Below are 25,213 nucleotides of genomic sequence, written 5' to 3'. Positions count from 1 at the left end.
ATAAGGAACCATTTTCTGAACCATCTAAACAATTATATTGCTATAAAAATATTCAGAGTTTTTGAATTCTGGAGAGATCAGATAGGGAGAAAAAGATAAATGTTTCATACTCTGCTTACAAAGATGTAATTTGCCAAAGTGCCTTGAAGTCATAGCAGGCTTAAGAAGGAGTTTCCTTAGATCTGCAAAAGCAAACATTTGAGAACCAGCAGTGTTTTAAACAAGTCAAATTACCATCACTTAAATCTGTTCCAATCTTAGCTTGACCGTACATAAATTTCCTAAGATACCTGTTTCACAAACCTGCAATTTCTATATCTATTTAGGTTTGCATTACCTGTTTCCTTTTTGTCTGAACAGTCATTTTACTGTAAGACAAAATTACTCTCATTTTTTCCTTCAAAAAAAACGCATCCCCATTCCTCATATCTTTTTTTTACAGCAACACAGGTCTGACTTCCCTTAACCCTTAAAAACTTTGATCCATTTTCTTATAAGTCATCATAATATCCTTCTCTTTGTTACTTTTTCAATCTTTTTCCTTCAGCCTCAGGCGATGGTGGGTTGTATTTACATATCAAGGACATGATAAGATTCATGACATCAAAGCACAAAGAATGCAAATTTTCCCCTTCTGTATCAACTTTTTGTTAACTTTTCCTGGAGCTATTATTTGCATATTAAGGCCTTTGCTTTTATATATTTTTTAATGATTTTATGTAATGGGAATGTTCCTCCTAATGGCCATTGTTCTTGCAACAACAGGGAGTATTGTGGCCAGGCTGTATTATTTTTTAAGTTACTTTTTTTTTTTTCTTTTTCATCGGTTCATAACTAAAAATTCCCCAACTTTGCAAAATGTATCCTAGAGGGGGTTGCAAGGTGAAACAGAGCTGCTACTACCTGTTATTCATGGCTAGAACTTTTAACAAGGGATTAATCCAAACGAAGTCACCAAGACACAAAGTTTCAAAGACATACAATCACAGGACATAAGAGTGTCTCTCAAGCTATTAAGGGAAAAGTCCCATCAAAACCAACTTCCACTGAAGTCAAACCAAATACAAAAGAGAGAATACCCTGGTACCACTGCAAGTGAGCTCAGCTGTTTACCAGAGATGTTTCATAAATCCAAATCCAAAGCCTAGTTTCCTTCATTACAAGGGTTAAAGAACCATGGGCCAGCGACAACTGGTCAGTGGCCAAACACTGGGGACTGTCCCTTAGACAAAAGTTTCACAGGCTGCTGCTGTACAGTTTCCAAGAAAGGCCACCAGCCAGGGGCTGATGAGCCATTCGTGAAACTTCCATTTAGGGCCATCCATTCAGGACAGTCCCATCTGGGTCACCAGTTTGTTACCAAAGCAAGCAAACCTAGGTCTGCTTGCCTGATGGACAATAAAGCCAGACTCATCAGGATGCTGTAAAAGAAAGCAGGCCATGCAAGGAGAACATGTAGTTAATAAAGCTCAAAGTCTTGAACTTCTATTGGCTTATAATCAAAGGTTTTTAAAGGCAAAACTATAGAAAAGAGTTGCAGGGTGTGTGATCACCTTATACCCATTCTTCTGATTGGTCAGTGATGAGATGAACAGGGAATTGTTTCAGGAATCTTAGCTACCAGTCTTGTGGGGGTCTAAGTTCCAGTAAAACATCTTAAGGATATACGTGAGTCAATAGATTTATCTAAAGCCTTGAGAGGGGACTAAGACTCCTGTGTCTATTTAGTTTGCTTTACCTTGGTTTGCAAACTCCCATATTCTGAAGTCTCCAATTACTCAGTTTAGTTTCCACATTTGGGTCATAATTGAGGGACTTGGCTTCTCTGTAATGAGAAGTCTTGAGGGGGCTTCATCCTGTGCATCTACAAAAGGACCTTACGTATCAGTTTGTCTGTAAAATCATTTGAAAGAAGTACAGCCGTTAAGAGAATATTAATGGTGTATATATTTTTAAATGCTTACTAAACACCAAGTGGTAAGTGTATTATAAATATTTATATAAAACATCACTAATTCATGATTATTGAATTCTAATTCTGGCCCTACTTAGAAGATTTCATTACACAGCCACCCGACACTGACCATGTCCAGCAGGAAGTAATCAGATGAGAGATGTCCCTTTGTCCCTGATCACACAAGATTGTGATGGGTATTCAAGCTCTTCCCTTCTTTCTTTGTATTCAGCTGTGTTCGGGCTTTAGAAGCATAGCACGTTGGGTAATGAAAAGCAAGGAATTCAAATCCAGTCATATATTTGAGAGACACTAAACCACTCCTTCAACTCTCTTTTGGGACATATGATAAACTCAGTAATCTTTATGTTTGTAAATTTAGTACGAGTTTATGATACTCTTATGGTTTAGTTATTTTTCTTACAGAAATGTTAAGAGTGTCGCTGAATCTGGGAATTTTCCTCTTGTTAATGCTCCTCAAGCTAAGCCCCTGCCTTGAAGGATAGATATAACACAGAAGTTGTACCTCCTCAACTGGAATAGAGTGGTAGAATACATCTACCCCTCACAAAATTCTTCTGTGTTACAATACTTTTAAGTGGTGGTCCCATGGCTGCCTGCCCAGAAGCTTTTGTTAGAATCTGTGAAGCAGATTTATACATAATCAAAACGTCCTTCAAACAAGCATAAATACTAATTAGAAGTAAGTCACTGGTGAATTACTATGTTTTAATTTTTGTTTCTTTCTAAAGTGTGTGCAAATGATTCCACTATCAAGGAAATCTGTGGTCCCGGGACATGGTTGACTCCATTTCTTCAAGCGGTCTACCTCTTTGTACAGTATATCATTATGGTCAATCTTCTTATTGCATTTTTCAAGTAAGAATTTTACTCAGTTGCTTATTGTAATGAGATCATTTAATATACTGTTATTCACATTTTGAAGGAAATACACCAAATTTAAAACCTAAAAATTTTGTTGAGACTTAAATTACTAAAATTATCTTTGAAAATTACAAATAAGAAGGCATGCTTTTTCAAATCAAATGAGTTCTAAATTTGAGACCTTATTATCTTCTAACATGCAGTTCTTTTATAAATTTAACCTTTATTAGGATTTTTACCAAGTTGCCAAGGAGTACACATTTAATACATAAAACAGAAAGGCAAATAGAAAATTCATCAGTAATCTCAATCTTGACATTTTGGTATATATCTTTGCATCATTTTTTATGAATATGGACCATTTTCTTTTCAATAGTATTCTTATATTTTATATATCCCACATTAATAAATATTCCTCTCCAGTTTATTTTTTAATGGTTACTGGTATTCAGTGATACAGAGCATAAATTTTTAAGCCAGTGTTGCTTAATTCATTGTATGTTTTTTGTTCCCCAAAACTACATATTGTGATTACATTTTTTATTAATCATAAATATTTCCTTAGAATGTTTTTCTTAAAAGGAGAACTGCTCAGTATATATATTTTTAGGACCATTCACATTTAAGTCAAAATAGGGCTGTGTCCCCAAATCTCTGCTAATAGGTATTGTTATTTTTAATGATTGCTAATTTGATAGTACATAAAAGGATTTTTACTTCTTTGTACTTATTTTATGACTGCTAAAATCGAATCTTTTCTCATATTTTTGTCCTTTATATATAATTTTAAAACCTTTAAGTAATTTCTCTACCCATGTTTCTGGGAGTTTATAATTAAGATCCTCAACAATACCGAACTTGTGCGTTATACTGCTGCATGTATTTTTTCCAGTTTCTTGTTTGTATTTGTCTTATTTATGGTAGGGTACTCTTTTCAATCCTTATTTGAAAAACAGTTACAATAAAATCTTTAGTATTTAAAACTTTAAAATATTCTTAGCTAAGTTTGTTGTATTTTTATTCTTATTCTAGCAATGTGTATTTACAAGTGAAGGCAATTTCTAATATTGTATGGAAGTACCAACGTTATCATTTTATTATGGCTTATCATGAGAAACCAGTTCTGCCTCCACCACTTATAATTCTCAGCCATATAGTTTCTCTGTTTTGCTGTATATGTAAAAGAAGAAAAAAAGATAAGACTTCAGATGGACCGAGTAAGTAAAATATGTTAAGGCAAATGTGTTTATCACTTAATCAGTATTACACTGAAGTATTACTTATACTCAGAAACTTAATTGGTTAATGTTATAATAAATGTTCTTGTTGGGTTCACCTAAACATAAAAGATTTTTAAATAACTGTATAATATCTATAAAGGTGAATTTAGTATTAAGCTTCCTTTTGAGTGTGGCGTTTCCATTTGTTTTTGTTAAAATGGTAATGTAAACCATAGCACTTGCTGTTCTGCATACCATTTTTACTCTTCTTTAAGCAGTATCTCTTAATAGTACATTCTCTACATTACATGAGACTAATCACCATATCAAACTGTGCTTACAACTTTATAATACCTTCTTCTTGTACCAGGTCAGTTCTTAAATTCCTCTACCTGTGTATGTGAGGGAGAGGTATGAGAGAGAGCTCTAGGGGAAGGGTGTATTACAGAAAAAAGAAGTTAGAACAGGAGGAAGTACCTCAACTATTTTGCTTAGCTCACACTGTGAGTGAAGAAGAAAATAGAAATACTTGTCTAGTGCTTTAGAAATACAGCAGTAAAAAGCAGAGAAAATTACAAATGATACATACAATCTTACGAATTTGGAATAATTCACAAAACTTACAAGCTAAAGGTTGGCATCTTGAGAGTCTTCAGTAATTTTTTTCCCTTTTTTCTCCTTAGAACTTTTTTTAACGGAAGAAGATCAGAAAAAACTTCATGATTTTGAAGAGCAGTGTGTTGAAATGTATTTTAATGAAAAAGATGACAAATTTCATTCTGGAAGTGAAGAAAGAATTCGTGTCACTTTTGAAAGGTTCTGAAGCTCTTTAATTATAATTGGTTTTATGTCAGAGGCTTTTCTCTTATACATGGTATCCTATCTCTGCCACCAAATGCAATGGTGTATTTTCCCCCTACATATATGTATAACAGTAACAATATTTTACAAGCAGTAATAGTAGTATAACTTCATTCGGGTACTGGACCTGATGCCATTGTGTGTAAATATGTGGGAGGGGGTCTTCCCCCACATACTTAACCAAGCAATTCTCGAACACCAGCAAGTTGTTGAAGAGCTCAGCTCAATTCTGATGCTGTCTGCCCAGAGACAGCACCGGATTCCCAGGCTAAGGGGTCCATCCTATAAGACTGCCCTCCACTCTCACCCCACTCCAGATACCGGTCGCAAGCCCCAGGCAATTATCTGTGCTTCTGACCTACCAGCTACAGATTGGAGGTTCCCATGACCTCCCCCTTAGGTTCCATTAATTTGCTAGAGCAGCTCACAGAACTCATGAAAATGCTTAGGTTTACCAGTTTAATAAAGGATACAAGTTAACAACCAGATGAAGAGAGAGATTGACAAGGTCCCAAGTAAGGGAACTTCTATCCTTGTGAAGCTTTGGGCCTGGCTTGGTGGCACACGCAGGCGTTGTGGTTCCCCAAGCATAGAAACTCTCTCTGACCAAGAAACAGGATGCAACCAAGCAGAGCAGGTAGAGTAGAAAGAACTCTTCTCATGGGTTTTGTGAGGGCTTCATTGTATGGTTATCATTAAATTTTTGGCCGTTAGCTGATCCAACCTCTGGTCCAGAAGTCTCTCATTAACATGACAAAACACCTGTTTCACCTCTAAGATTGCAGCGTTTTCAGGAACTGTGGATGAAGACCAAATATACCTCGGAAGTAATATATTTAGTCTTAAGAATGACCAAATATGTATTTCTTATAACTCATTATATGACATGCGGTCGTTGTTCAGTTAGTGCTTGTCAAACAAGTTCAGGAATAGTTTTATGTTATGTTCTGGGAGACAGGTCAGTTCTTCTAATATTTCATGTAAATCAGTCTCAGGTTTTTTTGACCCTCATTACAGAGGGCAAGGAAAAATTAATGTTGGTGGAGAAAAGTAAAGCTGTCCTCAGTATTTTAAAGCATTTGTTTCTTTCCATTGACTTTGCTACATTCTGGAAATATGTTTGTATAGTTACAATATGCTAATGATACTTCTGTGTGTGTGTATCTATATACACATTTGTTCTTTGGTGTTACTTTGATGTAGGGAAATTGGAATAAATAGCCTATGGAATAAAAGCGTTTTTTAAAATCTTGCATTTTATGTAATAGGATTAGCACAGGAATAGGATCCTTATAAGGTGTGCCTTGTATTAAATAAATAACCGTACCTTATTTTATATTTACCTTGTTTGAATGCATGTAAAACTTCTTTCTTTTTACCATTTATTGAGGTTACAAAAAGGATTTCTAAAACATTAATTTTTAATAGTAAAAAGCCTTTGTTTCCCCAACAGAGTGGAGCAGATGTGCATTCAGATTAAAGAAGTTGGAGATCGTGTCAACTATATAAAAAGATCACTGCAGTCATTAGATTCTCAAATTGGTCATTTGCAAGATCTTTCAGCCCTGACTGTAGATACATTAAAAACACTTACTGCTCAGAAAGCTTCAGAAGCTAGCAAAGTTCACAATGAAATTACACGAGAATTGAGCATTTCCAAACATTTAGCTCAAAACCTTATTGATGATGGTCCAGTAAGACCTTCTGTGTGGAAAAAGCACAGTGTTGTAAATACCCTTAGCTCCTCTCTTCCTCAAGGTGATCTTGAAAGTAATAATCCTTTTCTTGGTAATATTTTTATAAAAGATGAAAAAGATACCCAGTGCCACATATTTGGTCAGGATTTACCTGTAGTACCCCAGAGAAAAGAATTCCATTTTCCAGAGGCTGGTTCCTCTTGTGGTGCCTTATTCCCAAGTGCTGTTTCCCCTCCAGAACTTCGGCAGAGACTCCATGGGGTAGAAACCTTAAAGATGTTTAATAAAACTCAGAAACTAGGCAGCTCATCTAACAGCACACCCCATCTGTCATCCCCACCAACCAAAGTTTTTGTCAGCACGCCATCCCAGCCCAGTTGCAAGAGGCACTTGGAAACTGTAACCAAAGATCAAGAAACTGTTGGCTCAAGAGCAGCAGAAGGAGATACTATAGAGTTTGGAGCCTTCATAGGTAAGTTTGACACTGATATTTGTATAGCAATATTACTTACCTTTAATTATAATTATCACTTTAGAAATAAAAACAAGTAACTAATTAATAAAACCATGTACTTGTGTGATAAGTGGACTATCTTTTCACAGAATATAGTTCTAAATTTTTTTAAGAAAGGAACGAAGTGGGGGAAATAGATTAAATTAGGTTGTAAGAGTTAATATTGGTACATATGTCTTTTGTGTAATTTGCTGTAATAACAGTTGTATAGAAAACTTACTTGGACTGGGTCTTAATAACTTAAAGATCTTCTGTTGAATTGGTCAACTTTTGTTGAAAGAACCTGAGTGATTAATAAATGTTGGATACTTGGGGAAAATAGAAAGGTGCACAGGATGCTAGAAATGACTGGAAAGGAGCAGTGTCTTATATATTGACCGTAACAGCTACATGTAAGAGAATGAAACTGGATTATTGTCTAACCCCAAACAAAAAAGTAAACTCAAAATGGATCAAAGACCTGAACGTAAGTCATGAAACCATAAAACTCTTAGAAAAAACATAGGCAAAAATCTCTTGGACATGAACATGAGCAACTTCTTCATGAACGTATCTCCCCGGGCAAGGGAAACAAAAGCAAAAATGAACAAGTGGGACTATATCAAAATAAAAAGCTTCTGTACAGCGGACACCATCAGTAGAACAAAAAGGCATCCTACAGTATGGGAGAATATATTCATAAATGACATATCCGATAAAGGGTTGACATCCAAAATATATAAAGAGCTCATGCACCTCAACACCCAAAAAACAAATAACCCGATTAAAAAATGGGCAGAGGATCTGAACAGACACTTCTGCAAAGAAGAAATTCAGATGGCCAACAGGCACATGAAAGATGCTCCACATTGCTAATCATCAGAGAAATGCAAATTAAAACCACAATGAGATACCACCTCACACCAGTTAGGATGGGCACCATCCAAAAGACAACAAATGTTGGCAAGGATGTGGAGAAAGGGGAGCCCTTCTACACTGCTGGTGGGAATGTAAATTCGCTCAACCATTGTGGAAAGCAGTATGGAGGTTCCTCAAAAAATTAAAGATAGAAATACCATTTGACCCAGGAATTCCACTCCTAGGAATTTACCCTAAGAATGCAGGAACCCAGTTTGAAGAAGGCATATGCACCCCTGTGTTTATTGCAGCACTATTTATAATAACCAAGAAATGGATGCAACCTAAGTGTCCATCAGTAGATGAATGGATAAAGAAGATGAGGTACATATACACAATGGAATATTATTCAGCCATAAGAAGAAAACAATTCCTACCATTTGCAACAACATGGATGGAGCTACAGGGTATTATGCTCAGTGAAATAAGCCAGGTGGAGAAAGACAAGTATCAAATGATTTCACTCATACGTGGAGTATAAGAACAAAGAAAAAACTGAAGGAACAAAACAGCAGCAGACTCACAGAACTCAAGAATGGACTAACAGTTACCAAAGGGAAAGGGCCTGGGGAGGATGGGTGTGAAGGGAGGGACAAGGGGGAAAATGGGGCATTATGATTAGCAGATATAATGGGGGGAGGGCACGGGGAGGGCTGTGCAATACAGAGAAGACAAACAGTGATTCTGCAGCATCTTACTCTGCTGATGGACAGTGACTATAATGGGGTATGTGGGGGGGGACTTGATAATCGGGGGAGTCTAGTAACCATAATGTTGCTCATATAATTGTTCATTAAGGATACCAAAATAAATAAATAAAAATTGAGTGACCATATAATTTTTCTTCCAAACCAGTGCACTTGTGAGGTGAAAGTATGCACTGCTGATAATTACATTAGGACAATAGGGAAAGCCAGGACTCTACTGGAAATGAGTATTTATGGTTGATCCACTTACATACCCAGAGAAGAGAGCATTTCAGAAAGAAATGATTTATTCTTAGATCTCTGATATTTGAAGTAAAAGGAAAAGATGTGAAAATATGTTTATTATTGTTAAAGGCAACAATAACCTATTAGTGACTTTAGTGAAAAGTGTTTCAGTGAAGGAAATGGTAGAGGGAGAAGCCAGATCATAGTGAAATAAAGTTCAAATAGGAGGAGGGGACGTCCAGAGGGTAACTGGCGTGCTAGTCCAAAAAGCTTGGCAGTGAAGGCCACAGAAAGAAATAACTAATATTGTGTTTCATATGTTTAAGGTTTTTTATTTGCTTTGTTTTTAGTTAATGGTAGAGACTTTAGTATTTAAATATCAACTGTATGCCATACAAAGGGAAAGGTGAAGAGGGAAGGCTTCATAGAGCTAGGTAGGCCCCTAAGATTTGGGAGACTATACTGCTCTTAACACTCTGTTATATTATTAAAGATTAAAGTATTTAACAAAGAATTCTTAGCATCTTGGGTTGTTTGTGGACATAGCCAGGATGTTCCAGGTATGAATGAGGCCCTCTGTCTCTTCAGGTTTGAATTTTTCTATCAGGTGGGTTTCTAACCTAACCTTGTCTTTAATGCTTATTTGAGTTTTTCTGACTTAGAAATTTACTAGTCATGGAACATGTATAGAGATTGTTCAGAGAATATGGCATGTCCATGTAAAACATATATGTTAAGGCCAACCCTATTAAGTTATCTAGGTACTAAGCATGCTGATCTCTGCTGCTAGGCTCTATGGAGTTCACTCTGGAGATAGCTTTGCCTACCTAAGGTCTGTCCCAGTTTATCTTTTAAAAACACATTCTAGTTTATTTGTTAATTATTGTCACTGGTATGGAAATACATATATATGGATACTTATACGTATTTTTATTTGTATCTGATATGTCTATATATAATATATATATATCTGTAATAAATGTAATACATACTATATGTATAATGGTTTTTTATTATTAATAATAAAAATTATCATCCCCCTTTTTTCCTTTAAAATTTCAAGCAGTTCACTTTGTGTCACATACTGGATCATGTGTTCTCAGTATTTGTCAAAAGAACTACAGGAAACTCCCACTACCTCTTCCTTCACTGAAACAATTTTCATCAAAGTGAAAGAGCCATCAAAACTTCTTGAAAAACAGTATACATCACTTGTGTGTATAGACTTTATTTTAGGCAACGACATTGTTTTAATTAAAAAGAACAAGTATTTTTTCTAATTTTTTTTTTGTTTTTGCTTTTTAAGGACACAAAGATAGCATGAATTACTTACAGAGGTTTAGAGAAACATCAAAGATAAAAGAAATATCCGTAAGTAAATCCTTATTACCAGCATGATTCAGTTTTACTTAACTGTTTTGGAGTTTAGTTCAAATAGAATTAAATATTTTTTTCAGTAAAAATAAAATTTTAGCAGAGACTCTCATCAACATAATGATCCCAAGTATTTGAATCTATTCACAATTTGAAAAAATGATAAATCATTTGAGGAATATGAAAAAATGTACAAATAGCTTGCATTTTTACAAACATCACCTACTTAATGTTTCTCTTTTTAAGAATGCTTCCCCCATTTTCTTTTGAAAAAAATACTTACTGGGCTCAACTCTTTCCCAGACCCAAAAAGTTTTTTAGACCATAACGATAGCTCTCAAGGAACCCCTAGTATAATAGTAAAAAGCCAAATATGCCAGTAACTACAATATCATGTGCAAGTATAAGATCATCAATAAATGTTTGTTGAATAAATTAAAAAATGTACAGAACCACTGGCAAAAAAGGTGTGTTTCCTGGCTGAAAATTAGTTCTAATTTCTTAACCATTGGCTTTCACAAATAACAACTATTTAGAGCTTTAAGAGTAATTACATAGCTACCCAGAGAATTAAGAAGACCTGGAAAAGTGTTAAGTTTCTCCGTCCCTTAAAGAACTTCAAGTTATAGAAATAATCAAGTGATAAAGTTAAAACAATGTTTTCCTAAAGCTAAAGCCAAGGAAATGATAACGTTACAATATGAGAGTTTCTCTGAATTATTGTTCCTGATATGATCCATAGTTAATTGTGTTAATTGCCATCAGGACATTTCACTGAGTGCCTTACATATAAGAGGTAGAATCAAGTGCATTTTGATGGTAAAAATACTAATACTAGTATTATTTTTAATACTGTATGTTTTGGTTAAAGCTTTGTAGTAAAATGAATAACTTAGTTTAATGCCTATTAACTAGATTTTGTTAAGTTGGGATTTAATATTTAAATAAATGCAAATTGAGGTATAATGATTACATGGGGTTCTTTTTCTTCCCATATATTGCTCTTCAAGTTTGTATTTCTTATCTCAAATAGGACCAGCAGAATGGTGTAAGAAATAAAATTATGGAGTATTCAGAGATGCCTGAATAGCAGGTTAAGTCTCTTCAGGATATGTGGGAGTTAGAAAGTCAGCTTAAAATATATATATGCCTTTAGACAGAGGAAGTAGGTATAAGTTCAGGTTACAAGTTATAAGCCTATAATTTGCATGGTGTTTTCTAACCATTTTAATTCTGTGTCATACTTCTAAAGAGCTGAATTTCCATTATATGTAATGATGTAGCTGAGTAAGTGTGTTGAGAGCATTTAGTTAGCCTTAGCCGACACATGACAATGAAAAGAAAAAAAGGAAAGAAATGAGAAAAAGTAATAATAAATAGAAAGAACAGGCATTACTCTACCAGAGTTGGTTTTATAATCGTTAAAATGTAGGCATAAATATACAATTTTACACATACCTTGAAGCCCACCCATCAGTCGTACACTAGAATTTCTGTCATAGATGGTTTTATGAAACTGATGTGTCATTGCATCAAGGGGTGTATATTATGGAAAGTATATAAATAAAACAAACAATAAATAGCTGGAACTGGTTCTAAAAGAAACAACCAAAATCAGAAAAGAAATAAGAGTTGCTTTGGGACTGCAGGAAAAAACTATCATTCTTTTGCTTGGCTGTGTAAGTAGTTGTAATGTGAAGCATCATGTAAGCTAAATTTGTTTAATGAAAAGTAAAGGTTTACTGTGGTAGTAACAGTTTAAAACTCATTGTTTCTGAGAAATAGCAGAGATTTGGAAATATTTTTAAGTTGGATAATAGTGTGACTTGTCTATAGTCAAGGAAACAATGTGAAGATATCAGATCTTATCCATATTAGTTTAATGTAATTCACTAGTTCATCTGAAAAAAACGAATAGGTGAAAAGAAGAAAGTAAGGGAGAATTAGCTATTAGATATTAAAATACAGGTAGAACAGTTGAAACATGAATATTTAGTGAAACATTTGGACAACTCTATAATAACTCTTCTAGAAATAAGAATTTAATAAGGAGGGTTGGATTAGAAATTGATGAGAAAGGAAATGACCTTGTCAGTAAATACAAATTGGACAGTTGGGTTTGAATTTGTAAAAGTCTGTTTTATGTTCTCATATCATTTTATAAACTCAGATGAATTCCAGATTTAAATGCAAAAATTCAAACCATAAAAATAACTTAAGAAAATAGAAACAATAAGTCAGTAAAGCCAGGAGGACTTTCTAAACATAGAGAACAGAAAATATTAAGGAATGAATGTAAAGATTAAAGTACCTAAAATGTAAAGAATAGATAAGTCAAAACAAATTTTTAAAAAAATTGAAATTTGATAATGATCAAATAGATTTAGTTCTATAAATAGCTCATGCAATTAGGAAGCTACCAAAACCTCCTAAAAAAAATTGCTCCTTTACTCCTTCACTGTACAAATCATTAGTATCACTGTGTCAGTGTTAGTATAAGATAGCTTTTCCTTTTTGGGGTGAATTGATAAATATTTTATAGTTTACCCATTTCCTATTTTTTCCCCCAAATTTTAATGAACTTATATTACTATGAAAAAGAGTTCATTCAAATAGATTTATGAAAAATAAGTAGGATATTTTGATGCAGTTTTTCAGATTGACATTGAAGAAAATAACTGTGATCTGTAATATACCCTTTGGTGTCTAGGTAGAATAAAGCATATTAAGCTAAATGGATCCAGAGACTGTTAATCATTTGAAATTCAGTTTTTTTTTTTAATCATATATATCTACAATATGCAGAATGATACTCCTTCTGAAAACATTCTGAAACATAAGAGTTCTCATGGTGGATTTACTGAGTGTCACAAAACTTCTGTTCCTCTTCATTCAGAACAAGGTGAGTATTTTGACTGTGTTAATTGTTAGCAAACATACTCATTTAAGCTTTAAATGAATTTTATGTATGTTACACACCTGAGCAGTTAATGTTTCAGAAGTCAGGAAATTCAGATTCTAGGCCATCATTGTTGCTGTAACCTTGAATGAAACACAGTCCTAATATTCTAACTTTTTTGTAAATTGTTTAGTCCCTAACGATGAAATGTAAAGACTTTTTTTTACAAATCTGCTGATTTTAACTTTTACAAATGTATCTGTTGTGTTTTAGTCTGTATAGTCATGTAGTCAACATATTTTTCTTTTCTAATTTAACTTTGAAAAGTAGCTAATACATTTAATTCAAAATTAAAATACTCACACACACACACACACACACAAGCACTTTGACAATCAGCCTCTCTTTCCAGCCCCACATGTAACCACTGTTATTTTTGTTTATGCTGTAGAGTTTCACGCTTATTTAATCACATATGACAGTACAGTCTTTCTTGCCTCTCATTTTTACACAAAAGGTGCATACCGTACATGCTGTTCACCTTTAATTTTTCACTTAAAAATGAAATGGCCTGGGGATGTTTCTATATCATGCTTTATGAGTTGCAGTTACATATGCACGTAAGTTTATTATTATTCACCTTTTCAGTTATGTGCATATAACCTGTATAAGGTTCCTTAAGAAAAACAGCACTACCTTATCTCCCTCACCATCATTTCCCTTTCATTTTCTTTTAGTAAGAAGCAGTATCAAGTTGGGTTTATTCCAGGAGTACAAGCTGGTTTAACATTCAGAAATAGAGTTAATGCTGGTAGTAACAGATTGAAGGAGAAAAATCATATGATATCTCAATAACTGCAGAAAAGGCATTTGATGAAATTCCACTCATCATCTAATATCCATTCGTGATTAAAACTCAACAAAGTTAGAATAAGGTGGAGTTTCCATAATCTGAATAAAGGGTATCTACAAAAACTTACCACAGATAACGTACTTCATAATGAAATACTGAAAATCAAGATGGGGAACAAAACAAGGATTCTGGCTGCTACCATTTCTATTTAACATTCTAGCCAGAGAAATAAGGGAAGAAAGATACATGATAGAAGGATTAGGAGGGAAGAACTAAAACTCATTATTTTCAGATAACATGGATCTCATTTCTAAATTTAGCATGCTGACAATTTTCCATCTTCATATTTCAGTTTTAGGCAATTTTTGTTGACCCCCAACTAAAGAAAGCAAGGATTGTACTCTTTTTTTTCCCCCCCGTCTCTGTGTTTCCAAAAGGCATGCATGCTCGCATGCACACGTCATTACCCATTCCCACCTACATCGTTACATCATAGTTTTAGTTAGGTCAACACTAGAGTCTTTGTTATTTGACTAAATTTCTTTAAGACATTCAAGTATATAATATAGTTTGTCAGTTTCATCATCATGAAAGAGTTTTGCTCAGTGTTCTGATGTACTTCAGTCTGGCCTTTTTGCCCTCTGTACCTGAAATACAACTTCTGTTCTAAGATTTGCCTTTGCCATTCATTCTGAGGTTTTCCTTAATTGTATCATAAAGTTGTAAATTCTAAGATAACTTACAGTTAAACATCCTGATTTTAATTTTTTTAAACAAGCTTAATTCTCAAGTTTGTTCAGGATAAACAACATACAACAAAAGTGTCATCTTAAGTCAAGGGAGGAAAGATGAACTATTCTATTTTTCCTTTACTGTAAAATTATGTATGTGTAAGATTATTAATTGCAACATTGTTATAAGAAGAAATTGAAATTGGACCAAAGGTCCCTCAGTAGGAGTTTGGTTACAAACACACACATACACAAACATACAATATACCCTGGAAGGATACACAAGAAGTTTGGGAGCTGGAGAAGAACAATACTTTTTCCATCCTACTCTTTTGTTTTTTTATTATTGCCTTTTTACAAAAGTAAATGAATAATTTTGATGTCCTGCCAGGAAATGCATTGGCCTCATGTAACTCTGATGTTTGGCAGTGTTAGGGAGAGAGTAAGTTATCTTACAAAAGTTATACTATGCCTGGAAACACTTTGTGTTTGGTTAGTTGGTATTTTTTGAAATTTTATTTGTGTGACTTATCAATTTTTAAAAATTTCCTTTAAGTGGAAAGAAGCAGTAGAAGGCCATCTACAGAAGAAACTCATGAAGTAGATTCCAAAGCAGCTTTATTGCCGGTTTGTACATTTCAATTAAACAAATGCATATTTTTAAATACTTACTTGTTAGAGAAGAGCTAAAATATGGTGTTATTTTATTTGAAATTGTGTCAAGCTTTCAAAAAATGTTTTACCTTAGAAAACTGACAGCATGGTAGCAGTTATAGACAACTGCTACCTGTAATAACTTCTTACTGTAGTGAATAGTCAGCAATTTTAAAAGAAAAATTTATGCCAAAAAAAGGCACAAATCTCTCTTTGAGTTGAAGCTAATTATATGAAGTCATTCCCTGCCAACTGAGGTAATTTTAATTTTACAAAAACTCTAATAAAGCAGACTCTGGCAAGTAAGACAAGTAGCCTGAGGGAAAGCAGAAAAATTGTTCCTTTACAGTCAAATATAGAAATCAATACTTGTAATTATGATTCACAATCACCAAGAACATATTAACTTACATTCTGCTGTACAGAAATAGATTGTATTATTAAAAATTATATTTTTTAAAAAACAATTTCAATGGGGAAAGGGGGTGAGCAGTTTTACAGAAATAGTTTTTTCTGGAAGGATCCATCCTGAACCTCTGCTGCACAATATTACCCCAAATAAAGTTCCTTTGAAGATGACCTTACAATGCCAAATAACAAAACTCACAGGAGTGAACTTGCACAAACAATATTAGACCTCTAATAACTTAAGATAGTAGAATCATTGGTTACAGATTATAAAATAAGTATGACTAAATTGACTAAAGCCTTAAAGTACTACAAATATGAAAAAAAGAAAAGATACAACTTTTTGTTCATGTTTGTTTTTGACCAAAAAGCTGACAAATTTGAAAAAAAAATTAGGAATAAATAATAACTCCATGGGTATTAAAATAATAATTAGGCACAGCTGAACAGAGAATTAGTCAATTGGACCAGAACATAATGTAGAATTGTAATTAGAAGGAAAATGTATTAAACATAAAGAGACACGGAAAGTAGATCTGAATTGGCTTCGAGAGAGTAGACAGAATTTGAAGATACTATACCTGGCTTAGAATTTTCCAAATCGAGGGACTATATGAAGATTCAAATTCAGGAAGCATAAAACTGTAGAATAAAACCACAAGCATATACACACATAGAAAAAAGGCTTCAATGAAATGTGCCTAAGTGTTATTGATTTCTTTGTTCACAGTTTGCATGATTTTAGTTTTTCTCTTTACGCTTTGTTTTTTCTTTTAACAACAGGCACATACTATTTCTAGAGTCATAGATAATGCATCTGTATTTTTAAGAAAGTAAAATTGTCATCAGAAACAAAGAACTAGCTAGACTATAATTGTATTGTAGGAAATTATACTCTTGAAATTATTTCATTTTGTGGAATGGCCTTGTGGTAGTTATATCCATGTACTAGTTCAATTGTATGAAACAAGGATTTCATATTAATTTTTCAGCCCTTCATTCTTAAAACACACCATAGGAAACAAAATGGGTTTAAAAGATATGCTTCATGTAGAGATTTTTTTCTTCAACTTTTTGTTCGTTTGTTTTTGGCTAAAGGATTGGTTACAAGATAGACCATCAAACAGAGAAATGTAAGTAAGCCTTTTTTCATCATTAGCCTGAAAAGTATCAGTTATTGAACATTGTATTTTTTGTTTGTGTCATCACTTTAGCACTCCTTTATCTATGCATGATGATTATTTTAGAATCTTCTGTCTTCTCATAGAAGAGATTGGGGAACTCATTTATTATGGATTGTTCTATACATTTAAATTTATAATTGTATATAGTTATAATTATAGCTATACTATAATTTCAGCTGTACCAAAATCTTCCTTATGATATGATATAATGTTTACTTCTATTTCCAACTTGTTTTTGAATAAGTTTGTTCAAAGACCTAGTTTGACACTTTAGTTTTGCACTTGTTTGACTTCTCTGCCCATCACTGTAGTCAACAAACCTTGCACCTGCTTTGATAATTAGAGCAGTAATGTGCAATATACATTAGAAAGCCTGCATACAGGGAGATCCACTACAATGCTGATCTGATCATCCAGAACCAAAAGTGGAAACAAAAGGCAGCCTAACAGGTGACCATCCCCAGAAAGTAAACATTTTTATTAGAGCTTAAACATAAAAATGATGAATCAAAGATAATCTCTGTTTCCAGCCTGGCAATTAGTATTTTAGGTTTCCCAAGGTCAATTTTTAGTCTTGCTTGGACATCCATTTGATACATGAAACATGATATACTTACCCTCTGATATGAATAACTTAAGAAGGGAAGCAAATTTGAGGGAAATTATTATTCCATAGTTTTTTCCCATTTCCTTCTGAGCATCAGAAACAGACGTGAATATATAGAGAAAAAAATAATCAAGATGCCTCATGTATATGCAGTTCAAATTCTTTGGGTATCATGACCCTGAATAGCATTTGGAAGACCTATCTATAATCAGATTTCTTTTGAGAATAATGTCTTTTACAACCAAAACCAAAGGCTGTAAATACAGAATAGGTACTTCAAGTTGATGTTAACTTGGCTAACAAGAGAATATTGTCTTACAGAATACTCACCCATTGAAGTACCCAGGAAGGTGGAGTTGGTCAGCACTCCAGGGTTGGGGGAGAGTGAGAAAAGAGTAGTTTATCAGCAGCAGACAAAGAGATGAAACTAGAATCAGAATACTTCCAATAAGAAAATAAATACTTGTCATTAAGTACAGGCATATATTAGAAACAGGGAACATCAGGATCAGATAGAATATTAAGAGGTAGAAAGAAATGACAGAGGTCTTCTACTCCTTTCTGATCTAATCCCTTCAGTCCTGAGCAAGTCCACATAGATGTATGTTGGAGGAACTAAGCCTCTAATCCATTTTTCTTGATTTCCATTGCATCTCTCAGTTCCACTAAACCTAATTCTGTGATTTGCACTGGAATCCATGGAATTAATAGAACCTCCACTTTGTACCAGTATGCATTGTTAAAAAAATGTATATTCAACATTGGAAAAAAATGTTTTCAACACTAGAAATTGAGTTTTGTAAAATGCATCTGTTTGCTGTTCCCTTGGTTCCTTGCCCATTAATTCTATTGAGGTATTCTTAGAATCCTGGGAAGTTATTTCAAGACATTGTTACAGTACTGGCATGAATCTCCACAAACTGAGAAGTCATGGTGTATTTTATTCTTGGTTCTGAACTTTCAGTTTGGCTCTAAACTACTAATAAGACTTATGGAGACATAAACTGGAGGTACAAGTTGTGAATGTGGCACTGGCATAAGGGAAATGGCAAATATTCAAACAAAAGTGAATCTGAACCTTAGAATTCCTTTAATAATGTTAAATAATCATAGTAACTTAATAAAATAAAAAATTCTGTGGTAGCCCAGACTAAAATTGTGACACAACTTATATTTTTTGGTGTTTCTTAGGCCATCTGAAGAAGGAACATTAAATGGTGAGTCCATGTAGTAGATTTAATTGAAAAAATGAGACTAATGTATGATACATTATAGCAAATACCACATTATCCTAGGTAAGAAGTTTTGAAGTTGTTTGAAAAAGCCAAAGTAGTAACAAATTCTTCCCTCAGGTAGTTCTCTTCAAAATAAATGTTACACAAACACATGAACTCACCACGTGAATAAAGATCTCTCTACTGTCATCTTGCCTCCCTTCATCCCTTCTACCCAGCCTGCTCCTTTCTTACAGTCCCTGTTTTGGTGAATGATACTCTTGAGTCAGCTAGGTGAAACCTGAGGCATTATTCTTTACCTTGCATTCACAAAGTCCAATTTTATTTACCTCTTAAATCTATTTCTAGAATCCATCCTCCGCTATACATCCCACTGCTGCTTTCAGTTCAGTCTTAATCATTTTTTAAACCTTTTATTGAAATGCAGAATGTACACACAGAAAAATGCAGATAAATTCCACCTCAGGGAACTCTAAGGAGCATACCCATGTGTGATTAGCATACAGATCATGAAACAGAATATCATTAAATGCCCCAGCTCCTTTTGTCCTCTTATTAATTAAAACCTGTTTACCTAAATAACACAATAGATTAGTTTTACTTGTGTGTGTATACGAAATAGATAAATGGCATCATAAAATATGTACTCTTTTGTGTCTGGCTTCTTCCTCCTAACATGTTAGGAGATTGTCATCACTATTACTGTGTATAGTATGGTTTGTGCATTCTCACTACTATATAATATTTCCTTGTTGAATATATTGAATTTATCCATTCTGCTATTTGATGAGCAGAAGTAGCTTCCAGTGTATGACTATTGTGAATAGTGCTGCTAAAAGCATTCTTGTTCATGTTGTTTGGAAAACATATCTTATGTATTTTCTGTTGGGTATATACCTGCTAGGTGGTGGGGTATGCATATATTCACACTCAGTTACTGCCAAATAGATTTTCAAAGTGGTTATGCCAATGTGGGCTCCCCTTCAATCTCTCTTCTATTCTGCCACCAAAATTACTCCTCCGAAAGATCCGTTCTTGTCACTCTGCTTTACATTTTCCCACTATCATTGGATAAAATTCAGTGCCCTTCTCAGTGTGGCATATTTGCCTCTCAATTTGGTATTCTGTGCTTCTATAGCTTTATTCTCTACAGGTATGTCTGTACTCTTGTTTGTTAATTTGCAGTTTTGGTTGCATATGTGAATACTTGTATAGAATTACTTGTATCATGACGCATACCTTTAGAATTAGAATATTTGGGAGTGAGATTTGCATAGCTGTACATTGAAAAAACCCCCACAGGTGATTCTGACATACATGTAACTACTCTATTTTGCGCTTCCTCTGAGACAGCTTTCAACCTCTCTTCAAGCAGGAGGCATTTGGTATACCTCTCCTATAGTCCTGTAATGTGTGTGTGTATGCATGTACAAAGGTCTTCATTATACTTATCACAGTATTAAAACTGTTGACAGACTTCCTTCTTGTGCAAGGACAATAGGTTCTTTTTCATTTATGTTCTAGAAACATAGCAGATTCAATTTATTCTCCATCTTGCTCACTATAGTTGAAAACTAAAGTCCTCAAATACATTTAGAGATGGAAGAGGGGCTTCTGGGGGGTTATGTTTCACATTACAGAAGTTCATCTTATGATCAACCCAGTGAAATGGTTACATGGCTACAGACCCCAGCCCCTAAAGGTCTGAAACTAAAAGATATTTTTCTTTTTAAGTAGCAGGTATGGTAAGAATGCAGTTTATTATAGGAGAGTGTGAAATATTATGTGCTTTTTCCTTTCCAGGTATCTGAGTGTACAGTTAGCACTGATCTGGCATAATGTATTAGAGTAATACAGTACATTGATGGATATATTTCACTACATTTTCTTTTCTGTTCTTGTGAAAAGAACACAGTGGAAATTTAGGATGATAATATAAGAATGTCTGAGCAAAATTTGCACTGCATAAAAGTACTTTTGGGAGGGTCTCATTTGTTTGTTTGACATTTTAGGTCTCGCTTCTCCATTTAAGCCAGTTATGGATACAAATTACTATTACTCAGGTCAGTACTATTAGAAACAAAATTTAGTAATATTTTGAGCTTTTATGGATTTCATTATTTCTCTCTGATTTTTGTGCAGCTGTGGAAAGAAATAACTTGATGAGATTATCCCAGAGCATTCCATTTACACCTGTGCCTCCAAGAGGTAAATCCTAAAGTAAAGAAGTAAAAGGGAAAGTAAACCTTGTATTAATATGTGGCTTTTAGCTATGTTACAGAGCATGGATGGTGGCAGAAAGAAGGGTCATACTAAGAAGTGTCAATTTCATACAAATTTTAATTGGCCTGACTGCAGGAGTTGTTGGGCATGTTTAAAAAGAAGAGGGAAATATCAGAAGTATTGAATTTCTCTATTTCTGGCATATCCATAAGTAAATGGTATAATTCTAATCACAAACGCTCTTGATGCCTGGTCTAATAATAAAAGCATAGATAAATTGACATCACAACATTTGTGGAACAGACAGAGTTCTAACTTCTTGTCTAAAAATTTAACTTAGAAGTATTTAGAAGACAAGTTGCTTTCTAAAAGTTTTTCTTGAAAATGTTGACAGTTTCAAAAATGCTTATCATTACTAAATACACATGAATTTAGAGATGTTAGTAGATACTTGATTTGTGAGCACTTGTTGCCTTTAACTTTATCTTATAATACTACATCTTGGTCCATCTCATCTTAATCCTAACCAAACATACCTACAATTTTTATTCTGTATCATCATTTTTAAAGAGTCATAATTTGACCTTAAAATGTGTCTATTCGTGTTGCAGGTGAGCCTGTCACTGTGTATCGCTTGGAAGAGAGTTCGCCCAACATACTGAATAACAGCATGTCTTCTTGGTCACAGCTAGGCCTCTGTGCCAAAATAGAGTTTTTAAGTAAAGAAGAGATGGGAGGAGGTTTACGGAGAGCTGTCAAAGTACAGTGTACCTGGTCAGAACATGATATCCTCAAATCAGGACATCTTTATATTATCAAATCTTTTCTTCCCGAGGTGGTTAACACATGGTCAAGTATTTATAAAGAAGACACAGTTCTACATCTCTGTCTCAGAGTAAGTGTTAGTGAATGTATAACAGTGGAACATTATTATTTTTTTTTTTTAAATAATTATTTTTTATTGAAGGGTAGTTGACGCACAGTATTACATTACATTAGTTTCAAGTGTACAACACAGTGGTAGAACATTTATATACATAATTCTAGGTTCCACCTATCACCCTACCAAGCTGTTACAATATCTTGACTATATTCCTTAGGCTATACATTACATCCCGGTTACTTATTTATTTTACCATTGGAAGTCTGTCCTTTTTTTTTTTTTTTTTTTGTGAGGGCATCTCTCATATTTATTGATCAAATGGTTGTTAAAGACAATAAAATTCTGTATAGGGGAGTCAGTGCTCAATGCACAATCATTAATCCACCCCAAGCCTAATTTTCGTCAGTCTCCAATCTTCTGAGGCATAACAAACAAGTTCTTACATGGAGAACAAATTCTTACATAATGAATAAGTTACATAGTGAACAGTACAAGGGCAGTCATCACAGAAACTTTAGGTTTTGCTCATGCATTATGAACTATAAACAGTCAGTTCAAATATGAATACTCATTTGATTTTTATACTTGATTTATATGTGGATACCACATTTCTCACTTTATTATTATTATTTTTAATAAAATGCTGAAGTGGTAGGTAGATACAAGATAAAGGTAGAAAACATAGTTTAGTGTTGTAAGAGAGCAAATGTAGATGATCAGGTGTGTGCCTGTAGACTATGTGTTAATCCAAGCTAGACAAGGGCAATAAAACATCCACGGATGCAGAAGATTTCTCTCAGAACGGGGGGGTGAGGTTCTAAGCCTCCCCTCTGTTGATCTGGAACATTATTTTTGAGTTTGGTGTTTTCACTTCTAAAGTATGATAAGCCAAACTTGTTTCAGTGATGAACAAGGATTTGTTTTTGTGTATGTGTGTGTTGTTGTTCTATAGGAAATTCAGCAACAGAGAGCAGCACAAAAGCTCACATTTGCCTTCAACCAAATGAAACCCAAATCCATACCATATTCTCCAAGGTAAATCTTTAAAATTTTCTGGGACCTTTTAGTATTATGTAGCTAGCATTCTCTTGTGACTTTTTTTATTTATGCTGAATATTTAATTATTTACCCATTTTAAATATCAATTAGAATTTTATTAACAAACTGCTATTTTTTTTATAAGGTTCCTTGAAGTTTTCCTGCTGTACTGCCATTCAGCAGGACAGTGGTTTGCTGTGGAAGAATGTATGACTGGAGAATTTAGAAAATACAACAATAATAATGGTGATGAGATTATTCCAACTAATACACTGGAAGAGATCATGCTAGCCTTTAGCCACTGGACTTACGAATATACAAGAGGGGAGTTACTGGTACTTGATTTACAAGGTAAATTTACTAAATTATTGCTAAAGTGAAATTGTACAATAGCTTATCACCTATTCATGTGTTATGAGTGATTAACAGAAATCTGCTAATTTATAGATAGGTAAAATCTTATGTGAGTAGAAACTCTTAAAAAAGCAAGTTAGTAATAGCTATAGCATGTAGCCCTCAGGGCCCTGAATAGTAGGATCCGACTGTCTTAATTGTTGTTTAGGTAATACAGAAGTTTTGATAAGTAAATCTCCTATTCTACTCTTAATGTGTATAGACTTAGTCTTTTAAAAGTGCAGACTGTTATTTTAAAAATAGTACCAAGTGTACCAAATGATTTCACTCATATGTGGCATATAAGAACAAAGGAAAAACTGAAGGAACAAAACAGCAGCAGAATAACAGAACCCAAGAATGGATTAACAGTTACCAAAGGGAAAGGGATTTGGGAGGAATGGGTGGGAAGGTTTGGGGGGGAAAGGGGGACATTAAGATTAGCATGTATAATGTGGGAAGAGGCACGGGGAGGGCTGTGCAACACAGAGAAGGCAAGTAGTGAGTCTACAGCATCTTAATACGCTGATGGACAGTGACTGTAATGGGGTTTGTGGGGGAGACTTGGTGAAGGGGGGACCCTAGGAAACATAATGTTCTTCATGTAATTGTAGATTAATGATACCAAAAAAAAAATAGTGCCAAGTATCTCTATCTCTAAACCTGGTGTTTATATTACCTATTACTAAATAGTCGATTAAAACAGCTGTTTTACTTACAGTTATTTGGTTTACAGTAGGGATGGCTCACCTCTTCTGTCCTCTGAGAGGGTTCGAATGACCAAAAGTAGTTTAGGAAGCTTGACTGGAGTCAGATACCTGAAGTCTTGTTCACTGACAGCCAAATTCCTCAGTTCTGTCCCAAGTGTGATCTCCCTATATAGCTAGCTAGCCTGGGTTTTCCCATAGCATGGTAGTTTTAGGTAGTTTGACTTTTACATGACAGGTGGCTTCCTCCAGAGAAAAAACAGACTTTTAGGGCTAGGCCCAGAACTTACCCAGATCCCTTCTGCCACATTTTACTGGCCAAGGCAGTAATAAGGACAGCCCAGATTTAAGACGTGGGGAAATGGATTCCAGCACATGGTGGGTGGAGCAGAATGTATACAGAGGAAAAAACTGACCATGAGGATCTTTGTAGACAGATTCTGTGTTACATGTAAAAGAAAAAAAAAAGACATTGTGTCTGGGAGAGGGCAGATTAGCTTAGAATAATGTCTGCAGTTTCACAGCAGGATCAGAGGAAAGTAAAATTAAGCAAGTTGCCAGCTTTGCCTGGGTGGAGGTTTTACATTATGAATTGTGTAATTTTTTTCTCTAAAGATCAGCCTTAATTTCAGATGTCAACACAAACCAAATTTCAATCATATAAGACCAATGCTTTAGAGTATTGCTCACTTAGTGACTTATTTCGTTAAATACTCACAAATATAAAAGATTCGTTGAAATGCAGACAAGTTAGTATTGATTCAGCCCAAGAAAGAAAGTCTTCATAAAACCAGCCCCTTTTCAGTAGTTCATCATTTTCTATAAATGATTAGGTAATTACATACATAGCAAAAACTATGCTACATGTTATTAGACAGACCAATCCAATTAAATAAACAGGCTCTTAAAGTATGTTCTTAAATAAGTATTCTCTTCAAACATGCATAGGAAGTAAGGCCAAACAGATTTTGTCTGAACTGTTAATTTTAAAAATGGCAATTATTTTCAATAAAGTAATTGTGACATTCTCTACATATTTAATATGTTCATGTAACCATTTTTAA

General features: G+C 34.2%; 1 protein-coding gene across 3 annotated transcripts in view; it reads left to right on the top strand.

Annotated features, from left to right (window-relative positions):
* The window catches only part of TRPM7 (transient receptor potential cation channel subfamily M member 7), a 127,587-nt gene that overhangs the window by 85,812 nt on the left and 16,562 nt on the right, over positions 1-25,213 (top strand). Inside the window, exons 23-36 of one of the 3 annotated variants that reach the window (XM_036877409.2) lie at positions 2,707-2,833; positions 3,872-4,056; positions 4,743-4,875; positions 6,374-7,089; positions 10,267-10,331; positions 13,140-13,236; positions 15,374-15,444; positions 16,978-17,012; positions 18,862-18,887; positions 20,918-20,968; positions 21,048-21,113; positions 21,740-22,023; positions 22,964-23,046; positions 23,195-23,400. In XM_036877409.2, the coding sequence (XP_036733304.2) occupies positions 2,707-2,833; positions 3,872-4,056; positions 4,743-4,875; positions 6,374-7,089; positions 10,267-10,331; positions 13,140-13,236; positions 15,374-15,444; positions 16,978-17,012; positions 18,862-18,887; positions 20,918-20,968; positions 21,048-21,113; positions 21,740-22,023; positions 22,964-23,046; positions 23,195-23,400 (2,145 nt within the window). Of the gene's footprint in view, positions 1-2,706; positions 2,834-3,871; positions 4,057-4,742; positions 4,876-6,373; positions 7,090-10,266; positions 10,332-13,139; positions 13,237-15,373; positions 15,445-16,871; positions 17,013-18,861; positions 18,888-20,917; positions 20,969-21,047; positions 21,114-21,739; positions 22,024-22,963; positions 23,049-23,194; positions 23,401-25,213 lie in introns of those variants that run through there. The other 2 variants (XR_005023123.2, XR_008992605.1) reach the window with 2 other exon arrangements.

Source organism: Manis pentadactyla, chromosome 11 (assembly GCF_030020395.1).
Source record: "Manis pentadactyla isolate mManPen7 chromosome 11, mManPen7.hap1, whole genome shotgun sequence".
NCBI lineage: Eukaryota > Metazoa > Chordata > Mammalia > Pholidota > Manidae > Manis > Manis pentadactyla.
Note: the sequence above shows the minus strand (reverse complement) of the source record. Positions and strands in the feature narration are given on the sequence as shown.